At 47.8% G+C, this 22,215-nt stretch overlaps 1 protein-coding gene across 3 annotated transcripts in view; it reads left to right on the top strand.

The window, feature by feature from the left end:
* PRICKLE2 (prickle planar cell polarity protein 2) overlaps positions 1-22,215 on the top strand; it is a 105,675-nt gene that overhangs the window by 53,376 nt on the left and 30,084 nt on the right. For all 3 annotated transcript variants that reach the window (XM_083869548.1, XM_083869550.1, XM_083869549.1), the window contains exon 2: positions 19,860-20,043. In XM_083869548.1, coding sequence (XP_083725674.1) covers positions 19,912-20,043 — 132 coding nt within the window. In that variant the 5' untranslated portion in view covers positions 19,860-19,911. The remainder of the gene's footprint in view (positions 1-19,859; positions 20,044-22,215) is intronic.

Raw genomic sequence — 22,215 nt, 5'->3', positions numbered from 1 at the left:
TCAACATAGGGGAAACAACATTTTGTTCAATGTCACAGGCAAAATCATAGTTGACATCAAAACTAAACCCAGTTTCATGTCCCTCCTGTAAGCACACGGTGCTGCTCACTGGGGTGAAGGTGGAGAGGCTGCAGAAGCACGTCGAGTGCTCTGCTCTGTGTCTTGTGTGGAATGAAAACTATCCAAGTCAGAACTCTTTTCACGGCAGAGATGTTCAGAGTGCAGCAAGTGTCAAAATCCTTGGCCGTGGTTTGTGGCGGTGCGTGCAGCAGGCACTGGGGAGGGGAGGGCAGCTGCTGGGCTGAGATTGCTGCTTATTACACTGATTACCGTCGTCTCGCTGGTGTCGTGAGCTTCCCTGCTCCTTCCCCCATCTGCCGGGTCGGCCATCCGTGGTTGCTCATCTCTTTGAGATACATTTGAAGTGTTTATTACCCCAGAGAGTCTGACGGTGCTCCCCCTCTGCTTCTCCCCATTGACACAAGGGAATGGTTGCAGTTTGTACAGAGAAAGGGGTTTGGGGCTTGAGCTGTTTTCCTTGAATTAAGGGCATTGAAAGGGGAGGTGTTGCCCTTACCCTGCAACTCCACATTTCTAAAAATCTCAGCCAGGTGAGCCACCCTGGTCTGGAGCATGCCAGCTTGTTTGGGATGGAAGAGGACTTTTTCCCTCCTTTTTTTTTTTTTTTTTTTTTTTTTTTTTTTTTTTTTTTTTTAAATTTTTACCCTGTACCAGTGCAACCAGGCTAACTACTGGTCAGAGCAATCCCCTCCAGTCAGGGCACACCACAGGAATGTTCCCAGCATTAACCCATCCGTGATTTTCCAGAAATAGCCTCAACCCTCTGCTGCAGCAGCCTGGCCAACCCTGCCCTAAGTCAGCTGAGCTGACCCCCAGACTGCTGTTCTTTTGTTGCAAGGAGACACTGTAAGTTAAACACTCAGCAAAAAGAAATCCTCACTCCTTGGGATGCCCACCTGTTTTTTATTTCCCTGGGGAGGGGTTACGCCTTGTCACAGGGTGCTGGCTTTGCAGAACAGCCCACTCCAAAGGAGCTGGCTGAGCCACAAAACAATAGGACTCACTAAGTCTCCAGCAACAATAATTGCTTCTAAAAGGCTGATGTATTTAGTCTGCTCGTGTTTAGCAAACATCTTTGCTTTGCTCTTTGAAGATAATGCTGCGTGTTAGACACAGCTTGGTAGGAGAAAAAAGAGGAAGAAATGAGCTGTAGTTTCATCATGTTTTATGACCAGGGGCTGGTGGGAGCCACAGCATTCAATAATGCTGGTGTCCCCTGTTAATTGCCAGCAGTTGGGTTTTCTCCACCCCTCCTGGTGCTTGAGCTGGGGGCAGGATGCCCTTATGGGCTGGCATAAGCTGAGGCTCAGGCTGGTGGAAGGCCAGCAGCAGGCTGGCAGGTAATGTGGTCTCTCTGCAAGCCACACCTCAGTGTGGCTGTGATGGAAACAACCAGCATGGCTTTGAGCCTGCCCTGGGACTGTCACCAGGTGTGTGGGACTGTGACCAGGTGTGTGGGTCTGGGTCTGGCACAGAGAGGAGGGATGCTCTTGTGGCACTGCCTGCATTGGACTCATCCAGGGGAGTGGGGACACTGTGGGACCCCGTGGAGGAGGGAGCCAGTGTAGGAATCAGTGGCCACGTTTCTGGCCAGCCCTCTCCTCTCCTGATACCATCTTAATCCCTCCCTGCAGGTGCTGATTCCCACTGATCCCCCTGTTCCCAGAGCAGACTATATAGCTGCATTTCCCTATAGATGATGATAAGATAAAAGCCTGGCCGTGTTGTACAAGAAGAGAAGAAGGTTTTAGGGGCTGACAAGCTGCTGCAGGAGGAAGGGATGCAGGTTTCCAGGCCGCCTTTGATGAGGGCTGTGATTGATGCTGTGTTTGGAGCCGGCAGTGACGCGCTGACCTTTCCCTGACGGGCTGAGCGGCTCTAATGATCTTGATGGAGCTGGCGATTTGTGTATTGGGTTTGATGTACAAGGCCTGACACGGCACAGAGCAATGGGACTAGAGTATGACTGACAGCCCATTCCCATTAAAGGATGGTGAGGCACAGGCTGTTCTCTGGTGATTCCTTTCAGTGAGAATGCTTTGACGAATTATATTGTAGCAGAGAAGTTTTGCTGTTAAATACCATCCTTTTAATAGCTTCCAAGCAGTTAAAACCAGATGAGAATGAAGTAACTTGCAGGCCAGAAGGCTTATCACTAAAAAGGCTGTCCAAATTACACACTTAATTAATATTTAGTGAATTATTTTTACTCTGACTTTAATGTTGAGTCCTTAGGCAGATAAAACAATGCAGTGGCATGCATCTATGATTTTCTTTTTTTCTGTAATTCAGCCGTATAAATTTTCAGACCCTGGACTTCTTGCAGGCAACATTAAAACCTTTTAATTTCCATGAGTTGCGCTGTGTATAAATCACACCCTGGTTGGCACATCTCGTGGGTGCTTGTGGCAAGAGTAATGAATTTCATGGTTTATTATGAGCTACTAAAACCAACAGAAACATAGAAAGCCTGTTGTAATCTTAGCATATCGTTCAAGGAAGCAATTTATTCCTGAGTATGAACAAATGTCAAGCCACGATAACAAGTTGTTATTACTAATTAAAACAAAGGGAAGAATAGCAAACATCTCCTGTCATGTGTGTGCAGTTGCCAGGTTGTCTGGAGCACACTGGAGCTCCATCCAGCTCCAGCCAGTGGGACAGCCAGGGTGGGAACTTTGCCATTGCCTAAGACAGAATGACCTTCTCTGTGCATTTTAGGAAGGGCAGTGGGCCATGATCCTAAAAGGACTGGGTTGGAAAACCACCCAAGCTTAAATAGAGATGCCACTTGGCAGAATTTTATTGTTTTCTGTATTTTAGATGTTTGTTTGTTTGTTTGTTTTTAATCAGGGTTGCTTGATTGTAGAAGTCTTGTGGAATTTGGGGTGTACTGAAACAGCACATGCTAGTCCATCTGCTGGCACTAGCTGGTTTTGTATCATCCAGGACCATTTCTTGCTCTCTGGTGTGAAATAAAACCCCATTTGGCTACCATTCTTCCCACTGCTCTGTTGGGAGGTGAGGAGCCAGGTGCATTCCTGACCATGTCTGATCTCCCTGTGTCTGCAGATACACTGGGAAATTTAAGACTTGAACACATTGCAAAAGCTCCTTCCTGTTTATAGCCTAGAGTGCAGAGTTCCTTCCCTGACATCATATGAAAGAATTGATTGAATCCAAAAATGCACTGAATTTACCACCTCCCTGTGCATTTAACACAGTTTGGGTACAAGAAGCAAACGGTTCTTTTCTCTTAGTTGGCAAAAAGCAGGCAACTGTGTCTCCTGGGTGGGAGTATAAGCATGGCCATCTCAGACCTTTGCTGGTGTTGGGAGTTTGGCCAGAGGTTTGTGCAGGCCTGAGGCACATGTCTGGGAGCAGGGGCTCATGTGGTGCCAGCCAAAGTGAGGGAAGCACTGAAATCCTGCTGGCAGCCAGGGAAGATGTGCGTAGTCTGGTTTAAGGAGGTAAAAAGCAGGCTTGTGTCACTTGTCCAGGACTGGGCTGGCTCAAGATTCACGCCTGAGCATGGAGATGGACAATTCCCTGGTCCTGGGGGAAGCACAGCTTTGGTGGTGGGGCCAGGCAGTGCATGACTAGTGCAGAGGAGAACTCAGTGGCTTAGGACGAGAAATCCTCAGCATATAACCACTGACCCGAAACACCCTGTTAGACAGGTTTGAAGCCAAAAAATAAAATAAAAATCATCTGATGTGACAGCAACCCTGACAGTGTCAGGGAGTGAGAAGGGCAGCAGCAAGGGAGTCTTGAGCTGCTGCCAAGGCACATGTCCATGCAGACTTGCAGAGTTAGTTGGTTATCCTGAAAGCACATCTTCTATTTTGTGTAAATGGAAAATTAATTTGTTGCTGATCAAAGGTTTAGCTCTTTGGACATTATACCACCAGATAAGCTAAAGATTTATGCATTTCTTTTGTAACATATTTTTGGTGAACACTTTATTGTTTGTGGAAAGGCCCCAAGAAAAAGATGTGATTACAAAAATAACTGTTGAGTTTATTTAGCTTAAATTACGATAGAGTGCTTTAATGAGCCTTTTGTAGACATCATTAAAGGGTACTATTAAAAAGTCTTCAGATGAGAAGCCTTTCAGGCTAGCAAAGGGGAGAAAACCACAGGAGCATCTTGATTGTTCCCATTCAGTTACAAATTTGATTTCAACATATAAAAGTAAAAAACATATTAGTGCCGAGTAGAAGCTGGAGGCTATGAAAGCCTTATTGTGTTAAGCCCTCTAAAGCTTCTTACATTAAGGTGATTAAAAAAAAAAGAGAGAGGGGGGAAGAGATAGTGATTGATGAAACCCTGTTGTTGGTGTGCTCTGTGTGTCATACCAGGGTGTGCAGTGCTGGGGTCAGGATGGTCAGTGGGTGAGGATCCTTTTTGGGGTGCCTTGCTATGGAGGGGATTGGGGTACCAGGCAGTGATGCTCAGCAGCATCAGCACAGTGTGCTGATCATCCCTGCATTTGTGTGCTTCAGTGCTGCCAGAGGACATGGGCAGCACAGCATGAGCTGGTGGCCACACCTCAGTGTCCAGCTCTGGCTGTGCACCAGAGTGTGCTAGCCCAGGTCAGGCCTGCCTTGCTGTGTGACTTGGTAGGAAACACAGAAAATTGTCTCTAAAATCAGCTGCAGTGCCTGTGGGCTGTACCTCCCCTCCTGCGTCAGCTACTGCTGGGCTCCATGGTGTTTTAAAAACGAAATTCCTGCTTGCAGACTGACAGCACAGATCCTTACCCATGGCTCTGCCAAAAATGAGTGGAAGGCAGCAGTGGTGACAGCTGGAGGAGAGGGTCTGTTGTGGTTGGTCTCAGGCAGCAGCCACGTGAAGGTACAAATGGCAACCCTGAGGAAAAGTGGAGGAGGCCAAGTTTGGGGATTAATGATCTGCATCTGATGTTGGTCTCTCTGCCTCTCTGTCTATCCTATTTTTCTTTGTGATAGGACAAATCCCTGCTTCTGGCATTGGGAGCTGTGAGCAAGCATTTGCTGCCTTGCTCAAAAAGAATAATGAAAAAACAAAGCTCATCCTCATTTAAAGTCCTGACTTGTATTTCATGCCTCAGATTCTCCAAGGAGCTTTCCCCATACCTTGTGTGTCTCCTGAAGAGCCAGGTATTTGGCTGGCCAGAGTGGGGCTGTACCCTGCCACATGGGGTCATTTCCCTTCCCTGGCACTAACAGCTTTTTGCAGTCATCTTGCCTTTCCCATCCAGTGTTTGCAAAGCTGTGCCATCTCCAGCCCGTTGTTCTGCTGCTTATCACTGCCTTGTGCCCAGGAACCACACTGGGCTCATGCTGTGCTGGCACTGGGCTGGGAGCACTGGCTCTGCCAATGGGGATTGGTCTGCAAATTACAGGGTGAGTGTGGGAACAGAGCAGAAAAAAACCACTGTAATATCCAGTTCTGCATTTCTGTGGTCAGAAAGAGCAATGGGAAAGTAATCTGTTACTGTGGCTGTGGCTGTGAGCCAGGATGGGCTCGGTGGTGGTGGTGGGGACCTGAAACCCCCTTGGTCCAGGGCAAGGTGATGGTGTCTGAGGTACAAGGGACATTCTGTGTCCCTGTGGGCAGCATTTTGGGGCAGCAGAGTCTGAAGCCTCTTGTGACATCCCAAGGTAGCAGAGCTGTGCAGTGCCCTGGTATGCTGCAGCAGAGGATGCACACTAAATAATTCAGAAGGGCAACTTGATCTGGCATTCATCAGGTTAGTAGCCCAGTGACCTTGAGGCCAGCAGTCTGCTGTTGCTGTGTGTGACTCTGCTGTGCGGCCCATTGTCATCAGGACAGTCAACATTGTCACGTGGAACTCTATTGATTGACAGACAATCAATACATCAAGGTGATAAAACACAGCATTTATGAAACATGGGCTCTTGCAATGATTTGTTAAATTAGCCATAGATCTGAGTTTGTGCAAAGGGCAGAAAGTTTAGAGTTGACTGGGTTTGGCTCTTTGTCATTAAAACCAGCAACAAAGAGAAGAAAGATGGTGCTACAAGCAGAGCTTTTTTACAAGCAGAGCTGTCTGTCTCACACCCCTGCATTGAAGCAGGGGCTTCCTGCTCTTGATCTTTCTTTATTTTAGTAGCTTTTTATTTCTGGTCTTTTGCTTCATTGCTGGCAGTTGTCAGCATCCATCCTTGTAATGGTGCAAGTCCTTCACCTAACCTTTGATAATGTGCTCCACCGGCTCAGTATTCTCTTTGCTGCCTAATGAAACAACCATTTCACCTGCATAATGTGCAGAATCCGTCAAGAAATCTCGTGTGCCTTCTGGAGTTATTCCAACACATGACCTTTTCACAAGCTTCACAGTGGGTAACAGTAAAATGGAGCAATTGCCAGCAAACCAGCAGCCTTCAAAGCAGGAAGGCTCATTTCCATTTCCCTGAGACAGTTGTGTGTCCAAACGTTACACAGCTTCTAATCTGATTTCTTGTCTCAGAAGAGGCTGTTCATTGGATTTGGTGGATATTTAGATTTGCAAGTATTGGAACAAGGAGTCTTGTCAGGAGTGATGACAATCAGAGACGCAGTTCAGAGACACAAAGCTCTTCTGCTCGCAGCTGGCCCTGCAGCTGAAGTGTTACAGACATTGGTCTTCTACTAATCTTTTACTTCAATTCATGATTCTCACATCCATTTTATCTTTGTAGATTAACTTAGACTGAAAAGTTTGCAGTTCCTGCTATGATTCCTTTGTGCAGATGATCAGTTGGCCAAGAAAGCCAAGCAGAACTCACCTTTAGGATGGTTGGTTGTGTGGCAATGATAGATGCCCTGGGGTGGGATCATATCAGGCTGGTGCAGGGTGATTGAAGCTGCTGTAGATGGTGGCACAGAGGTGTTGTACAAGAAGTGTGGGGTTGGACACTCATGCCTTGCCAACCTTTTCCCTGAGGGCAAGGGTGGCTGATGGAGACCCTTGGAGCACAAATTGAGACTTTGCTCTAAAGGGTTTGCACCTAAAGGGTCTTTCCTCCTTGAAAGTTAATGCCCATAAAGTCAGACATTTTTGCTCATGCTGGGTGAAAATCAGTCCCTGCAGGACATGCCCTGTGGAGCAGGATGTGTTCCTTGTGCCATTTGCAGCCCCGAGTCACTGCTCTGGGCTCTCTGGGATATGTTTACAGGGAACACGGGTAATTTCTGCTCTACAGCATTTCTGCTCAACATTATCATTCTATAAGCAGGCTTCTTTGTTTGCTTTTGCCCAATTCAGTTTTGTCTCATTCCCTTTGTGTTGTAATTAAGGTGTTCTGAGTTTAAGAGGAAAAGTAAATCATCTCGGGGCCATGGCACATTAATCACAGAGAGGCAAGATTGACAGCCTGCCTGCAGCACTGATTCGGTCTGGAAGGGGCAAAATGGGCCAGTTTAGGAGGCTGAAGGATCGGGGAAGCCTTTTCCTATAAGTTCTGTTGCTCTTTGTAGTTGGAGGAATTGAAGGAGACCATCCTCAGCACTTCAGCCATCTCCAGCAGAAACCCCAGCTCCACGAAAGAAAGATCTGATTTGGCTGGATGCACTAAGAGTCAGTGCTCAGCTCTTGAACTTGCAGCTCAGATTTAATATAAATGAAAAAAAAAGAGAGTTCCGATCTCTGCACATTCTTGGTTTGTCCCACTTGGCTGAGTAAGTTGGGGAGGCGCTTAGTGAGAGGTGGGCGGGTTTTTCCCAGCTGAAGATCCCATCCTTGAGATTTTGAGTGTAATTCCATGTAATTAAACCTAATTTATGAGCCTTAATAATAACAATTTAAGGCATTTGAGGCTGCAGAAAAAACTCACAGCTGTAGTTTCTGCATCCTTCTGTGTTCTGTAAACATAGCTAATATTGCCAAAATCAAGAACTCTGAAATGTGGAGTCAGGCATCAGAAGTCAGGAGTGTGCAACAGAATGTTAAGGAAGGTTCCCAGTCTGGCCATTCATGAGACTGTCTCGCAGTCACTTCCAGGGCCAGAGACTTTGATTTCTGGGGCTGAAGTCCCTTCCCGGCAGCAGCTCCAGTAGAGCCCTGCTTGGCTTCCCCACACACCCCACTCAGCCAGACCAGGTTCCCCCACCGGTTCAGCCCCAGGTTTCCCACAGCAGTCTCAGGTGTCCTGTCCCATAAAATCATTTATTCCCGGAGCAGCAACACAGACATAGCCCCGAGCTGGTGCCTCCAAGAAGAACCGAGAGGAACTCCTGGGCTTTCGTCCTCTCTCAGTCTACCCAGGCACCAGTCTGGCTCTTGCCCTCGGTGTCATCTTCGGCTCCTGCTCTCCTCTCCTTGTCCATCCATCTCACGAGCATCTCTGGTCCTCAACTCCTTTGTTATCCAAAAGGTCAGCGATTCCCAGCTCCTCCAGTGTCTCTCAGTGTCCATTCACCTGGCTGGCATCCATCCCTCATCTTCACGTCCTTTGCTATCCCAAAGGTTGTGTTGAGAAAGTTTTATTTGCTTTCTGTTGAGGGTGTTTTGAGTCCACAGAAACTAGTTTTTTGAATTCCACTCACTTCTTGCAAATGCTAAGAACTGCGAAGTACGCTGTCCTCCATCCGACTCGAATTACTCATTTGTGACCACCGAATTCCCAAACAAGGGATTTAAAGAGCGGCAGGAGATTTGGCAGCGCAGCTCCTTCCCTGCGTTTTCTTTTCCAAGGGGAAGGAATCACAGGGGAAAGAAGCTCAGCATCCCCGTTGACGTGCTGTATCCCTGGGGCTCGCAGTACCCACCTGAGACACGCATAAAAAGGTGTGAATCGTTCATCTGTCGTGGCCGTGTGAGAGATAATGTATTCAAATATGCAGTGACCAAAACGCCACGCTAATAACTCGTATTTCCCAGGATATTTAGCCCTGCTGGTCACCAACATGCTGCGTCCAAAATCCAGTAGGGAACCATAGCAAACTACTGTAGAAGATAATTGAGAGGGCATTGAAAGCCAGGGGGAAATGATACATTGCTCAGAGCCAGCAGATCACAGCATTAATAGCCCGAGTACCTAAAAGCGAAGTTTGACAAGTTGCGGTTCGGTCACCACCAAATAAGAAGGGAAGGATTATTGGTGTCTTCACACCATTCTATCTGGGCTGTTAGTCTGGAGCCAAAGAACTCTTTTAAACACGCAAGCGAGCGAGGAGGGTTTGTTTTGTTTTGTTTTGGTGGGGTTTTTTTGGGTTTGGGGTGGGTTTTTTTTGGTTTTTTTTGGTGTTTTGTTTTTTTTTTTTTTTTTTTTTTTTTTTTTTTTTGGTTTTTTTTTTGGTTTTTTTTTTGGTTTTTTTTTTTTTTTTTTTTTTGGGTTTTTTTTTTTTTTGGTTTTTTGTGTTTTGTTTTTTTTTTCCCCTCTCTCTCCCATTACCTAAGCAATAAGGATTTATTGATTTCCATGTAAATAAAGGGGCGGATGGCCGGGCCGCGGCGCCGGCCCGGGTGGGATGCGGTGACTTTGGCTTGCTGACATCATCGCTCATTAACATGCAGGAGAGGAGAGCAATGCAACAGCCGAGCCCCGCGCCGCTCCCGCGCCGCCAATTATTCCCCACGGGCTGCATCGCTCCTCGTTAATGCCCGGAGCTCGGCCAGCAAATTGGACATCCTCTCGCCACCTCCGAGGGTCACTTAGCGAAAGGCGGGCTGGAGCGGGGGGAGAGCCGCTGGATTCGCTCGGATTGGGAGCGGAGAGGGAGGGAGGGACCCTCCGGAGCCGGATTTCAAAGCCAGGCAATTGACGCCAAAGCTCCAGACAGGAGCGGGGCAGGAATGGCACGTTTTTCCAGGGCAGGTTTCCTGCGGGAACGCGCCGCGCTGGGTGCGAGCCTGCTCTGAGCGGCTTTTCACAGAGCCCCCCGCGGGCTGAGCCGGAGCCGGGGATGCTTTATGGCACTGCGGTGCTCCGGCTGGTCCTGCGAGCATCCCTCCACTGCTAGCACAGCCGGGCAGCCCCGGAGAGCCTCCCCTCCCTCCCTGGGAACAGGTAAGGAGCTGCCAGTGGCCGCCGACTTCAAATCTGTGGCGGATTTTTAGAAGGGATAGAAAGTAGAAGGGAGGAGGAGGAGGAATAAGGAGCATTCCATGGATGCACGCAGCTGCGGGCTAACTTTGCTCAGTGTGTGCTGCTGCTGGTGATGGTGAGCTGCTGTTTTTTCCAGCCTTTGCTGCTCTCTGTGTTTATGGATGTAAAAGGTTAATTGTTAAATTGTGTTTCTGCAGCTGCAGGACGTCAGGGAGAAGCGCTGATGCTGTTGTGATGGGGTTCTCGTTTTAAAAATGATCAGGAAGGCTCAGCTGGCTCTAATAGGAGTTAAAAAATCTTCATCTTTCGGTGTTAATTGTATTGCTCTGGTGAATGCAGCCTGGGTTCTCTGCACATTCTCTGAGCAGACTGCACGCAGGCTGGGGCTGGGAATGAGGACGTTGCCGTTCAGATGTTTATTTTGGTGGTTTTGCCTTCCTGAGAATAGGAAGTTTTAAAGTAATAATCTTTCTAAGCCCTTGTTTTTCATGCCAGAATGCCAGACTATAAACCAGCCTAGAACTGCAGCCTAGGGGTTATGTTTTTCAGTGCAATCTTTTCAAGTCCAATTTCCTTATTTTTTTTCTTGTCCCTTGAAGGAACATTTTAAGCAGATGTGACACAGACGTGACCTGTGACCGTGGAAAGATTTTTAATCCAGTTACTCTTTGTTTTCTAGTCATGATTCCTTGGCGGTGCTAAACAGTGATTGAATCTTTTCGAGCAGCTGAGGATTAGCACTGGACAGAATAATGCCAAAATAATTATTTGCACCAGACGCAGTGTCATCCTTTCAGTTTTAGCCCTCTTATCTCGTAACTTATCTGACTTATTTTCATTCGGCGATTATTCCGCCTGCTGTGGGAGCACTTACATGTCTCGCATCACTGCATTGTGTTTATAAGGGTGCCGGCTTGAGCCTGTGATAAAGATTTGTAAAGTAAAACTGGCTGCAGCTAACAAGATTATATTTTGCTTCGCGTTTTAATCTTCTCCCGTTGTGTGTTTTCTGCCAGGCAGACTGGGCTTAGCAGGATGACCCAGCCTTGCGCATTTGCTGTTGGCAGCCTGGCTCTGGCTCGGCCAGTACAGGCAGGATCAGGCTGCCAGGGTTTGCTTTCACACACGGGTCAGTGTTGTCTGCCTCAGGAGACACCGTCTGAGCCTGAACTTTTGAAATAATGACAATTTTTAGCTCAGCTCATCCTGCTTCTGAACGCTTTCCCTGTCCAGCCAGGTTTTTATTCCTTTAGGATGTATGGCCTGGGAGATGCTTGGCTTTGCAGCATGTTTACCAGTCCCTGTGGTTTCTGCTTGTCCTGCAAATACAAACTGGTGAAGGCCCTTAAAATAGCACGTACAGCCCCAGGGCAGGTTGCTTGGAACTCACTCAGGATAGCTAGTCTGGAGTGATGGGTTTCGAGCCTGGGATGGAATGGGGGAATGAGAGGGGCAGGAAGATAAATGCTGCCTGTGGAAAGCCCAGACCTCTTTCCAGCAAATTCAGGCTTGAGCAAACAGTGAAGATCCTCTGCTGAACAGAGACAGGTTTCACAGTGGACAGCTGGGGTTGGATCCAGGGTCTTAGAACCTGAGTCTTGGAATTTTAATCTTCAGTTTAAGAACAAAGCAGAAAGGACCTCCTGTGATACATCTCTGCATCTTGTTAGGCTGAAAAACCACCCAATCCTATCATTAAAATCGGACAAGATAACCCTCAGGGTAGGGCAGGGCTTTGTCACACAGACCCACTTTGGCTCTTGGATGGGGAGCCCAGAGGGAGAGTTCCTCAGGGCCCTGCTGTGCCTGCTCCTCCACTACCTCCCTTGTCTCATCCCCATCAGTCAGAGGCCCCATTGGTCTCTGGGATCCTTGCAGTTGGGATTGTCCTGCCATGGGGGACACCAAACCCTCTTGGGTGTCCACAGCCCCTGCATCTGCCCATCCTGTACCTTCTTCTGCCTTTTATGAGCTTGGCCTCAGCATTGTTCCCCCACTAGCTTCAGGGTTATTACTGCTGCTGCCGAGCCTGTTCTTCTCTTCAACTTGTAAACTAGTGGTTTGCATTTCTTCTCCCTGACTGGGGGAAAATATGTGGTTATTACTGTTTCTGTATGCTCAGAGCTGGACCTTTAAGGGAAAAAAAACAACCCTAACATAAATATGCTGAGAGTAGCGGTAAGCCTCTGAGCTGGCAGACTGCCTCCATCGTCTTGGATGCGAGGGAGCAGCCTGTTGGATGCCTTTTCTCCTGGTTGCATGGCTGGGCAACAGGCTGGGGCTCACTGCAGCTTCTTTTCCCTTTTCTCTCTCCCCTTTGCTTGATCTGCAGTTCACATGGGTGAACTTTGCCCACTTCTGTCTACCCTCTATTATGAAAGAAAATTATTGCATCTTCTGCAAAGTATCTTGAGAGATCCAAGCTGAGAGTTCTTCTGAGAGCTGCTGAGTTATTAATATCCTTTAATGTAGTCATCTCATGCATCAGAATTTTCACAGTTTGTGTCAGGGGTTGTGGCTCATGGGAGTGGCCTGGCAGTGTGGTTCAGGTCAAGAGGGTGTTTCAATACCCTGCTACTCCTGCCCAGCTCATGAGGAGAAACTGGAGCCCAAGCAGGGACCTGTGTACACTGCAGAGCACTGGGGTGCACCTGGGCTCTCCAAAATGGCCTGTGATGCACCCCTAGATCCCCCACTGTGGTTTAGCCACAGCCTGGAAAGGTTGGTCACGTTTTTATTCTCATCTTGGGGTGTTGCTGCAAGGTCTGGCCACAGCTTTGGTCTGTGGTTCTGTGATTCCTTGTTTGCCTAAGAGGGAACCAGGCAGATCAGATGAGGAATTTGGGGGGTTGTGTTGTGTTTTGTCCTAATTTCTTGGTCTGCCTCTGGTGTGCTGAGGGTTGTTCTCTGCCATGTGGTGCCTCAGACCACAGACAGCAGGATTGGGAGCAGCCTGGAGGCTGCCTCAGGCTGTGCCTCAGGGAAGCAGTGGTTTGGGGGCAGGGCAGTAGGAACCCAAGGGCAGATGTTCTACCTGCTTGTGAAAGGGATGGTCATGATTCATGATGGAAAAAGAGCAAATGGGAAATCCTCAAAGGCTGCTTTTGCTCATATTTGGGTGCAATTGGCAGTACTGGGGATAGTTCTTTTTTATTATTATTCTTTAATTAAGCAAGAATAGCTTTTGCATTGGTAAGGGATGAGTTTTAAAAATAAAATTAGTCTCCAGCCTGAGGACAAATCAGCTAGAGAGGAGAATATTTTCAGGAGTGCAAATGGGCTTTGTCATAAAAGCATCAATGCCATCCTGGATACCTTCACAACTGCAGCTGTGGGCACTGCAGGGGTCAAGGGGGAACTACAAATAAAACAATACTGTAAAGAAAGACTTGCCTTGAGCAAATCGAGGGGGGAGACAAGAACATGGGTGGGAAAGATGAAGAGTCTCATTTGCAACTCCTCCATCCTCTTAGTGTTTCCCCACCTAATGTGGACCTTCATGCAGATGGGTGGTTACACATGCTCTTCCAATGGCCCTTGGGATCTGGGGGACTTGTATCTGTAGGATGCAACCAGTTTGGTTGCTGGATTATTTTTCTCTTCCTTGGTTTCCTGGCATTACTGTTTTGGCCAGCTCTGTTGCTACCACCTGATGTTGATCTATCAAGCCAGCTGTTCACACAACATGTGTCAAGTGAGTGTTGGCATCCCTTGATTGTCCTTGCAGGCCACCAAGGGCACCTTGTCCTCAGACTTTGAATTCCTGCTATTATAGGCACCTGTGTCTAATTCACCTCCTCCTCCTCCTCCTCCTGCACCACAGCAGGCAGGTAAAAGCTTTTGCTAGGTTTCTTTTCAACCCAGCTAACACAGAGTCTTTGCAGTTTGTTCCCACTGGTGGGTTGGGGCTTTTTTTCAGTTGCAGTGACTGGAAGAGCTGAGGAGTTGCAGAAATGTTTCATCTGGAGAGATGTCCCTTTGTCACTGAGATCCATGTGCCCTGAGGCCACGGGCAGCAGCTGGATGGGGACTGCTGGGACTGTTTGGTTTAAAATACAGTGCTAGAGTAGTTGGAGAAAGAGGCAGAACTTCAGCCTGAACTGTCTGTTTTGAGCACAAAAGCTTAGGGCTGCTCTGATGCTTAGGAAGTCCATGGGGAAGCCACAGCTGGGTGCTGCTTGTGGTTGCTTCATGCCTCAGTTTCCTTGTGCTGGAGGAGAGCTGCTGGGCTCTCCCTATGGTAATGAAGGACTGTTAATCTTTCCTTGTAGGTACATGTTTGCCCTGCCTGTGGGGTCTGGAGAAACGGGTCTGTATAGCTGGAGCTCACTTGGGATGGGAAGATGCCTCATTAGCTCTCAATTGAGGGGAGGAGATAACAGGCAGGGGTATTAAGACACCCTTGTTAAGAGACTCAGGGGTCAGACAAGCTGCTCCAAATCCTGAGTCTCCTCTCCCTTTTCCAAAAGGTCTTGGGATTTTGTGATTTACTGACTGATGGCTGCCCCAAAAGTCTTACTACAGTCAGAATGATGGCACGATGCTGGAAGGAGATCAGGTTGCCACGTATTTCTTAAGCCAAATGAGAAGGGAATTGTCCGTCTGCACTTACACACCCCATCTGAGCAGAGCAGACAATTGCTTTTTGAGGGATTCCAAACCTTGCATGTTAATGTGTGCACAAATGCATGCAAATCCTGTATTAGGGAGCACAGCAGAGGCGTCGCATGGCCGTGCACGGCCGTGGCATTTGGGCTTTGCTTTGTCTGGAGAGGAGCTGCTCCCTGACACAGCCCATTTATTTCCATCCCAGAAGAAACAAGTGAGAAGCAGAGATAAGCTCCCGCTGGTGGGTGATAAGGGCTGTTTACCGAGTTCCTTCTTTGTCCGAGAGGAATTTTAACATTTCTGCCACAGTTTTAAACTCTGCCTTCGTTCCTGCTGTTGCTGGGAAGACATTGGGCTCTGCCCTTACTCAGAATATCCGTGGATCCCAGCCTGGGCAGGCTTTGCCTTGGTGCTGTTTGCTGTGTTATGTTCTGCATGCCCACTCACTAAACAGGAAGAGAAGAGCCCTATAGCCAGGAGTTTTCCTGCAGGCAGGGATGTGCTGCCCTCAGCATCCCTGGGTGTCCCATCCTGCCTGTGCACCCCAAAGCCTGACACCCAGGCCTGTTCCCTGCTAGAGGCCAGCTTACCTGGTCCTTTTGCTGGAGCTACACACTATTGGCAAGGACCCCCTTTGCCTTGGTGACAAGCTGCCCTTCATCTCTTTTCCCTGACTTTTTAGCTCTGCTTGTGCCTTCCCCAATTGAAATCTGCTGGTTTTTCACAGCAGGGAGACCTCATCTCTCTTGAGAAAGCTGGGGTCACACTCACAGCTCTCTCCAGAGCCTCTCACACAGCACTAGTGTTTTCAGTGTGGTTTAGCTTTTTGTTGGTGCCATTGCTGAGATGAAAGGGCTGAGGGAAGCTCCAGAGATGGCAGAGGCTGTGCTTTGCTAACAGGGTTGTACAAGGGACTGCCTCATCCCAGAGACCTTGCGGGTCAATTGGCTTCGTGTCAGGATCTATGTAGGTGGACTGAAGCTGGGAGTGTACTTCTGCATCCCAAGCAAGAGGTGCTTTGAAGCCAGGTTCTCTGCTTGGTGTGTTGGGTCCTGTTTGCTTCAGATTCCCCTTGTGTGTCTGTTTTCATCTGTAGGGAGAAAAGGGCTGGCGTGGGGTGGTGGATCTATTTGCACCTTCCTCGTGCACCAGTGTGTGGGTAGGGATGTGACCAGGAATAGGCTTAAAGTCTCCTCTGAGGAGAGGACTTGCCCACAGTGCCAGAAGCACCACGTAAAAGCAGCCAATGCAAAATAAAACACATCCATCTTGTAACTTCGCTGGACTCGAGGAGAAGAAATTTTTTAGTCTGTTTCTGAGACGTTGCTGCTTTTGTACCATGTGCAGTCAATTCAAGGCAGGCTCCTTTCCAGCTAAATCTGACACCAGGAAATGTTCTTTTTCTCCCCGTTCGCTTCCCGCCGTCCTGGCCCCACTACAGGACAGCTCTGTGTGCAGCTCCGTGCTGAGCAGCCCTGCTGATGCTCCCCAGCCCGTGCCTCCTGCAGCAGCCTGGCTCCCGCTCGCCTTTCCTCCCTGTCCACAGCACAGCTGCTTAAAAGCTCCTTTATTTACCCTCCGTGCTCAAAGCCAGTCATGCTGTCAGCCATCCTTGCTTCCTTGTTTCCTCCCCAGTGCTGGTGGTATCTCAGTCACCAGGGCAGGTTCTTCCCTGAGACAAGCTTGCAGACCTGGGATGAGAGCAAAATGGAAAGGCTCGTGAATGAAGATGGGATTTCCAGACAGGATTGGTGTTAATTTATTCTTGCTAAAAAAAAAAAAAACCAAACCCATTTGTCTGCACTCTTCTCAAGTTGTGCAAGGCTGCACAGGCAGCAGAGGTTGTTGTTGCCAAGGCTTTAGTGGTGGTGAGGCTTGGCCAGAGCCAAGCTAATGGATTTCCCTTTGGAGGAGGTGCCACCCCACATGAGCTGCAGCTCCTTGTCCAGGGTAAGGTGTGTGGCACACCGATGTGCTGAGCATCTGGAGGCTGTGCTGCAGTTCCCTCAGCAGTGACTAACGAGCTGCTGCTGGCAGGAGCAGCCAGGCAGGCTGCCAGCCATGGCCCTGCTCCTCTCCAACACCAGCTCTGTGCTGTGGCAGCAGCACCCACATTGTCACTGTGGTCACTGCAGGCGCTGACACGTGTGTTGTCTCGCTTTGTGCTGCTCCGCTCTGAGTGCGGCAGGGGAAAATGTTGGGTTTTTTTTTTTTCAATTTCATCTCACATTTGAAATGTACATTCTGATATTAAATTTTTGCTATGGGGAATTATTTTTAATTATAGTGAGCTGGAAGATGATAAAATAAAGTTGAGTAAGTGAGACCTATGTGAAGAAGTCATGGAAACCTGATCACAGAAGTGGAAAGACACTCCTAGGACACTGGGTATTGTTCCCATGAAACAACATATCCTAATGTAAAGAAAATTGTAATTAAAGCTGTTAATCATCTGCTTTTAATGAGGGGGAAAAAGCTGAATATCTCAGAGGCAAGATCTTGAATTTTGTACAGTTTTCCCAGGGAGGTGGCAGAAACCCCATGCCTGGAGATGGTTGAGTTTTAACCGTGCGAAATTGTCCTGGCTTGGGGACATCACTGCTGAGTAGATGGGCTGCCTCTGTTGTTTTCATCCTTTGTTTTTCTGACCATAGAAGCCATTCACCAGCAGTACTCTCTTTCCTGGGATGGGGCAGGAGGGAGGGTGGGGTAAACCAGCTTCCTGAGCCAATCCTCAAGCTCCTGGCTGTACATGGTGCAAGCTGGGGGGGTGGAGGGGTGAGAGTGATCTCTGAGGTCTAACTGATTATACATTTCACCTATTCACTCTTTGACACTGTTATTACAAGTCCTGATTTATCTAATTTATTAAAAGCCAGGGTGTCTGATGCTCTCCTGCCATCTCCCATCTCCTGAAGGGAATGTGTCTGGAGTGGGAAGGAGGAAGAAGCCTGTGGGCTGGCTCATAATGCTCATGCTCCCAGTGGACTGTTGGGTCTGTCCCCCTTTGAAGTGCATGATCAATCCCCCAAAAGTCAAAATTAGGTTAAGTCCTGAACTCCCTTAGAATAACTAACTCTAGTGCCAGATCTGGGGCTCTATGAATTATTCTTAAAATCTTGTTTCCTATTAAGCTGCTTTTAATCATATCATGAAATGAGATGGAAACAGCAACGATACCAGTGACTTTGCTGAGGCAGAGTACCCCTTCCACACCCTTCCACAGTAGCTGATTAATTAAAATATTCACATGAAATGGTACCTTGATTATTTTTTAAGGAAACAGCCAGAGGTGATGCCGAGACTCCCCGACTGGACGCAAACCAGACGCTGGAGTGTGTGGGGGTTGCTGTGTGGTTTAGATCTGATGAAAGGCAGGAAATGGGAAAATCTGGCAAATCTCCCTGGCTTGACTTAACGGAGCCTCTTGACTTTTGCTAGAGTGCGTTTTTTGTGCTGTAATGGCCAAATGGAAACTTAGACTTGAAGCTGGATCCAAGCACTGCTATGCTTAGCTGGCTTGTACACAGCAGTGAAAGAGAAGGAAAGGTGTTTAAAAATTCCAGCCCCTGGGTTTAACTATTGCTTCCCTCTGAATTTCTTTGCTTTACTGCAAAGCAGAGAAACCTGCAATGGCAACTGTAAATTTCCCCTTGATTTTGTGTGGTACCTTATTATTTCTGAGATGTCTCCCTTCTGCTACCCAAGTGAAACCTTATCTCACTCCTCAGAAGTCATTGGTGCTTCATTAGTGCAAATTAATTCAGAATCCTGTGTGGTTGCTCTAAAATAGATACCATTGACCCAGCCTGTGGAAAAACACTGAGTTTTCAGAAATAGAAGCCAATTTATCAGCATTCCCTTTAACCTCTTTTTCTTTGTCAGGGGATGTTTTCAGCCAGGTTTGTCTTTTGCTGTTACCGTGGTGAAGGGGTGCAGTGATTAGAGGGGTGAAACACCTGTCCTGTGAGGAAGGGCTGAGACAATTGGATTGTTTAGCCTGGAGAAGAAAAGGCTTTGTGGTGGCCTTATCAGCCTTTCAGTACCCAAAGGAGCCTGCAGAGTTGCTGGAGAGGGACCTTTTACAAGGGCCTATAGAGATAGGACAAGGGGGAATGGATTTAAACTGAAACAGAGTAAGTTTAGATTGGATGTTAGGAAGGCATTTTTTACTGTGAGAGGGGTGAGGCCCTGGCACAGATTCCTTGGAGAACTTGCAGACCTCCCATCCCTTGAAATGTTCAAGGCCAGGCTGGATGGAGCTCTGAGCAGCCTGATCTAGTGGAAGGTGTCCCTGCCCATGGCAGGGATGTTGGAACTGAATGACCTTTAAGGTTCCTTTCAACCCAGACCATTCTATAAGTCTGTACTGTCCTTGCAGCCCTGCAGATAGAAGTTGAGGTTCAAGCCTGTGGAGAAGATCTGTCACAGGCCACAAGCTGCAGGAATGGCCCCTTTAAAGAAGTGTTAAGAAGAATAGATATTTGCAGTGAATTAAGCTAATGGCTGTTGAATTGCAACCTGTGGGCTGTTCTTTCAGTTCCTGTGTTTCCCTCCCCATGCTGCTGAGCTGTGCCACCGAGTCGGGTGGTTAAGATTCCATTGCAGTGTGACTGTGGGTTTTGTAGCCTCCCTTAATTTAATTTAGCTTTATATGTTCAGACTATAATCAATTTTTATGCTACTTTAATAAGCAAATTTATGCTATCAGCGTGCTAAAGAGACTTGTCATTCACATCTTCCCAGTCAATCCACCATTTCCCATTGTAGCAAAATGCTCAGTTGTCCTAAATTCAGTAATGACTCTGCAATTCCAGCTGGCAAGTCAACCCCTACAGGCATGGCCTGTGCCTGTGCTGGCCCCTGGAAATACTCTGTGTGGTGCAGCAAGGGGACAAGCAATTGCATATCCCCAAACATTAGGCAGTCTTAGTCAGATGGATTGCCAAATGTTGTTAGAGCAAATATGGACTTTTATTTCCTCCTCGTAAGAGAGACAAATCCTGTGTTAGAAAATGCCTGAGCATAAGAAAGGGTTGAGTTTAGTCTCTGCAGGCCAGCAACTGGCAGGAATCACTTTCTCATTTCAAGCACTGCTCACCGTGGCATCTCTTTTTCTCTCTCTTCACCCTACAGGAAGATTTGCCTTCACTGTAAGTGCTCCCAGGAAGAGCACATTGTAACAGTTATGCCTCTGGAGATGGAGAAGACAGTCACGAAGCTCATGTTTGACTTCCAGAGGAACTCAACTTCTGACGATGACTCGGGCTGTGCTTTGGAGGAGTATGCCTGGGTCCCCCCTGGCCTGAAGCCTGAGCAGGTAATGATGACACCACCCAGCTACCAGAAAATAATTGGGTTTGCATCTTCTTTGGAAATAGTTCACCTGATTTTTCTTCTAGGGATGCGAGCACTTGTTGCGTGTGGCTGTTTCTGGGTGCACTAGAGAGACTTGCAGGGACAGGTCTGGTCTGAATGCTCAAATGGAATAAAGCAGACAGTGATCCTTGCAGGACCTGTGGTTTTCTGCGTCTGTGGATGTAATTGGTAATTGAGAGGGGGGGGAAACAAAATAGCTCCAGGATGGGATTTCTCGTGGTTGTGCAAGGGAAACGATGTAGCTAATGTTTCACTGGGAAAAAAATGATGGGACTCCAGTGTTTCCCAGGGGTTCAGTGCTTGTGTTCTGCCCTCCTGGACTGCTCCTCTCTGTGGTAAGTGCAGGGCAGAAAGACAAAGCTGGTGGGTAACTCTGAAAAATGGGCCAAAAGCTTTGTGGTTTGGGTTTTCCAAGCAAGATGTTTATGCCTTACTGGAAAGAAAAGCTTAAATAAAGCTCAAGTCTCTTGGTGCAGGATTGAGTGGGATGGATTAGACCTCAGTGTACTGTGTGGAGCATGCATTGATTCTGCTCCTTCCAGTTTACATGATTCCTTTGATTTTATGCTGGTCTTTTATATGTTCAAGTCAGAACTTCATTTGTAGTGGAGATGGTAAAATGAGCTTAGCCTTGATAATTGCAGTATGATATGATATGGCAATAATTTTAAACTGTGTAGGGAGGCTGGAAGGGGGTGGAAAGCTTTCATTCTTACTGCCATAGTTGCTGTCCTTAAGTACTGTGTTTTCCTGTGCTTTTATTCAGACAGGCTTAGGAATTTCCTGAAATATTTTGGCACCACCCGTAGGCTGTAAATATTATCTGTCTGATTAGAGAAAATCCAGTTGTTTGGTGGCTTGTTTCTCTCTTTTTTTCTTTTTTTCTTTTTCTTCTTTTTCCCTTGTCTTTATAAGCCTTGCTCAGTGCTCACTTAAAACTCCACAGCACCATGTGTTTCATTTGGTGCCATCCAACCGTGCAAATCAGGCAGCAGCCTTGTTTTCTGTCACCTTCCTTATGTCACAGGCTCTTTTTTTGCCTCATAAGAAGTACAAAACGTGGTGTGTGGAGAAATGCAGATGGTTCTGAAATAGCTCTGCTGGTCCTTCATGCTGTGGCAACATGACCTGGTTGGGTTTGGGGGGACCCATTGGAGGACCATACCCAAGCTGGTGCCAGCTGCTCTCATTGCTGGTTTCTGGCCAGGTGTGTCAGCAGCTTCTGGAGCACCCACTGGCCCATGTTCCTGTAGCTTTGGGTGGAAATACAGGTATTTAGTGACAGGTGGCACCTGACCAGGTAGACATGGTCTCTATTGAGTACATCATGGTATGTACAGTGATTGAAACCCACTTTCAGCAGGGTGGTGACATATTCCAGGAGGCCTGTTTGCTTCTTTGATCCCTTAGGTGCTCATTAAGTGTGGTATCAGGCAGTTTGGGATGCTCAGGAGGAAACAGAAGTCCATTAGATCTACCAGTAGCTACTGACATCTCATGCATTACTCAGGTTAATGTATTTTTAGGTTCTTCCAGCATCTATTTCTTGCAGAGGTCGTGGTGCTCCTCAGTCCCAACACTTGTTTTCTCAGTACACTCCTCAGTCCGCATCTCTGGGCCTTTCAGCAAATTTGCCACTTCAGACCTGTCTCTGATCACCATGGAGATGAAGAGCAGCCATAAGCAGAGCCAGGCCCTGAAATCCATCCAGCAGAGCTCAGCCCTTTCATGACTTTTCACATGTTAGATGAGCCACTAAGATGACAAAACCAAGGTGTGACTTCCCTGGGCTGTGCAGGAGCCACACTGCAGGCCTGGGGCTTGTCCCTGGGGGAAGAGCAGCACCCTGAACTCCATGGAATCACAGAATAGTTGTCCCGTGGCTGGGAATGCCCCATAGTGCAGGAGGGGCCATTTACCTCCCATAGGGGTAGGATATGCCTCTGCAGCAACACACTGGGGGTGTGTAAGTCTGCAGAAAGATGTGTGGCTATTTGGTCAATGGGTCAGGTGTGTGCACATGTGGAGCCTTTGCAAGGCTGGTGCCTGCCATAGAGCAACTGGTGGGCTCTTCTCTGGCTGAGAGTACTGCTGTCAGGCTGGCCTGAAAATA

The sequence above is a fragment of the Zosterops lateralis genome, assembly GCF_965231275.1.
Source record: "Zosterops lateralis genome assembly, chromosome: 11".
Lineage (NCBI taxonomy): Eukaryota > Metazoa > Chordata > Aves > Passeriformes > Zosteropidae > Zosterops > Zosterops lateralis.
Note: the sequence above shows the minus strand (reverse complement) of the source record. Positions and strands in the feature narration are given on the sequence as shown.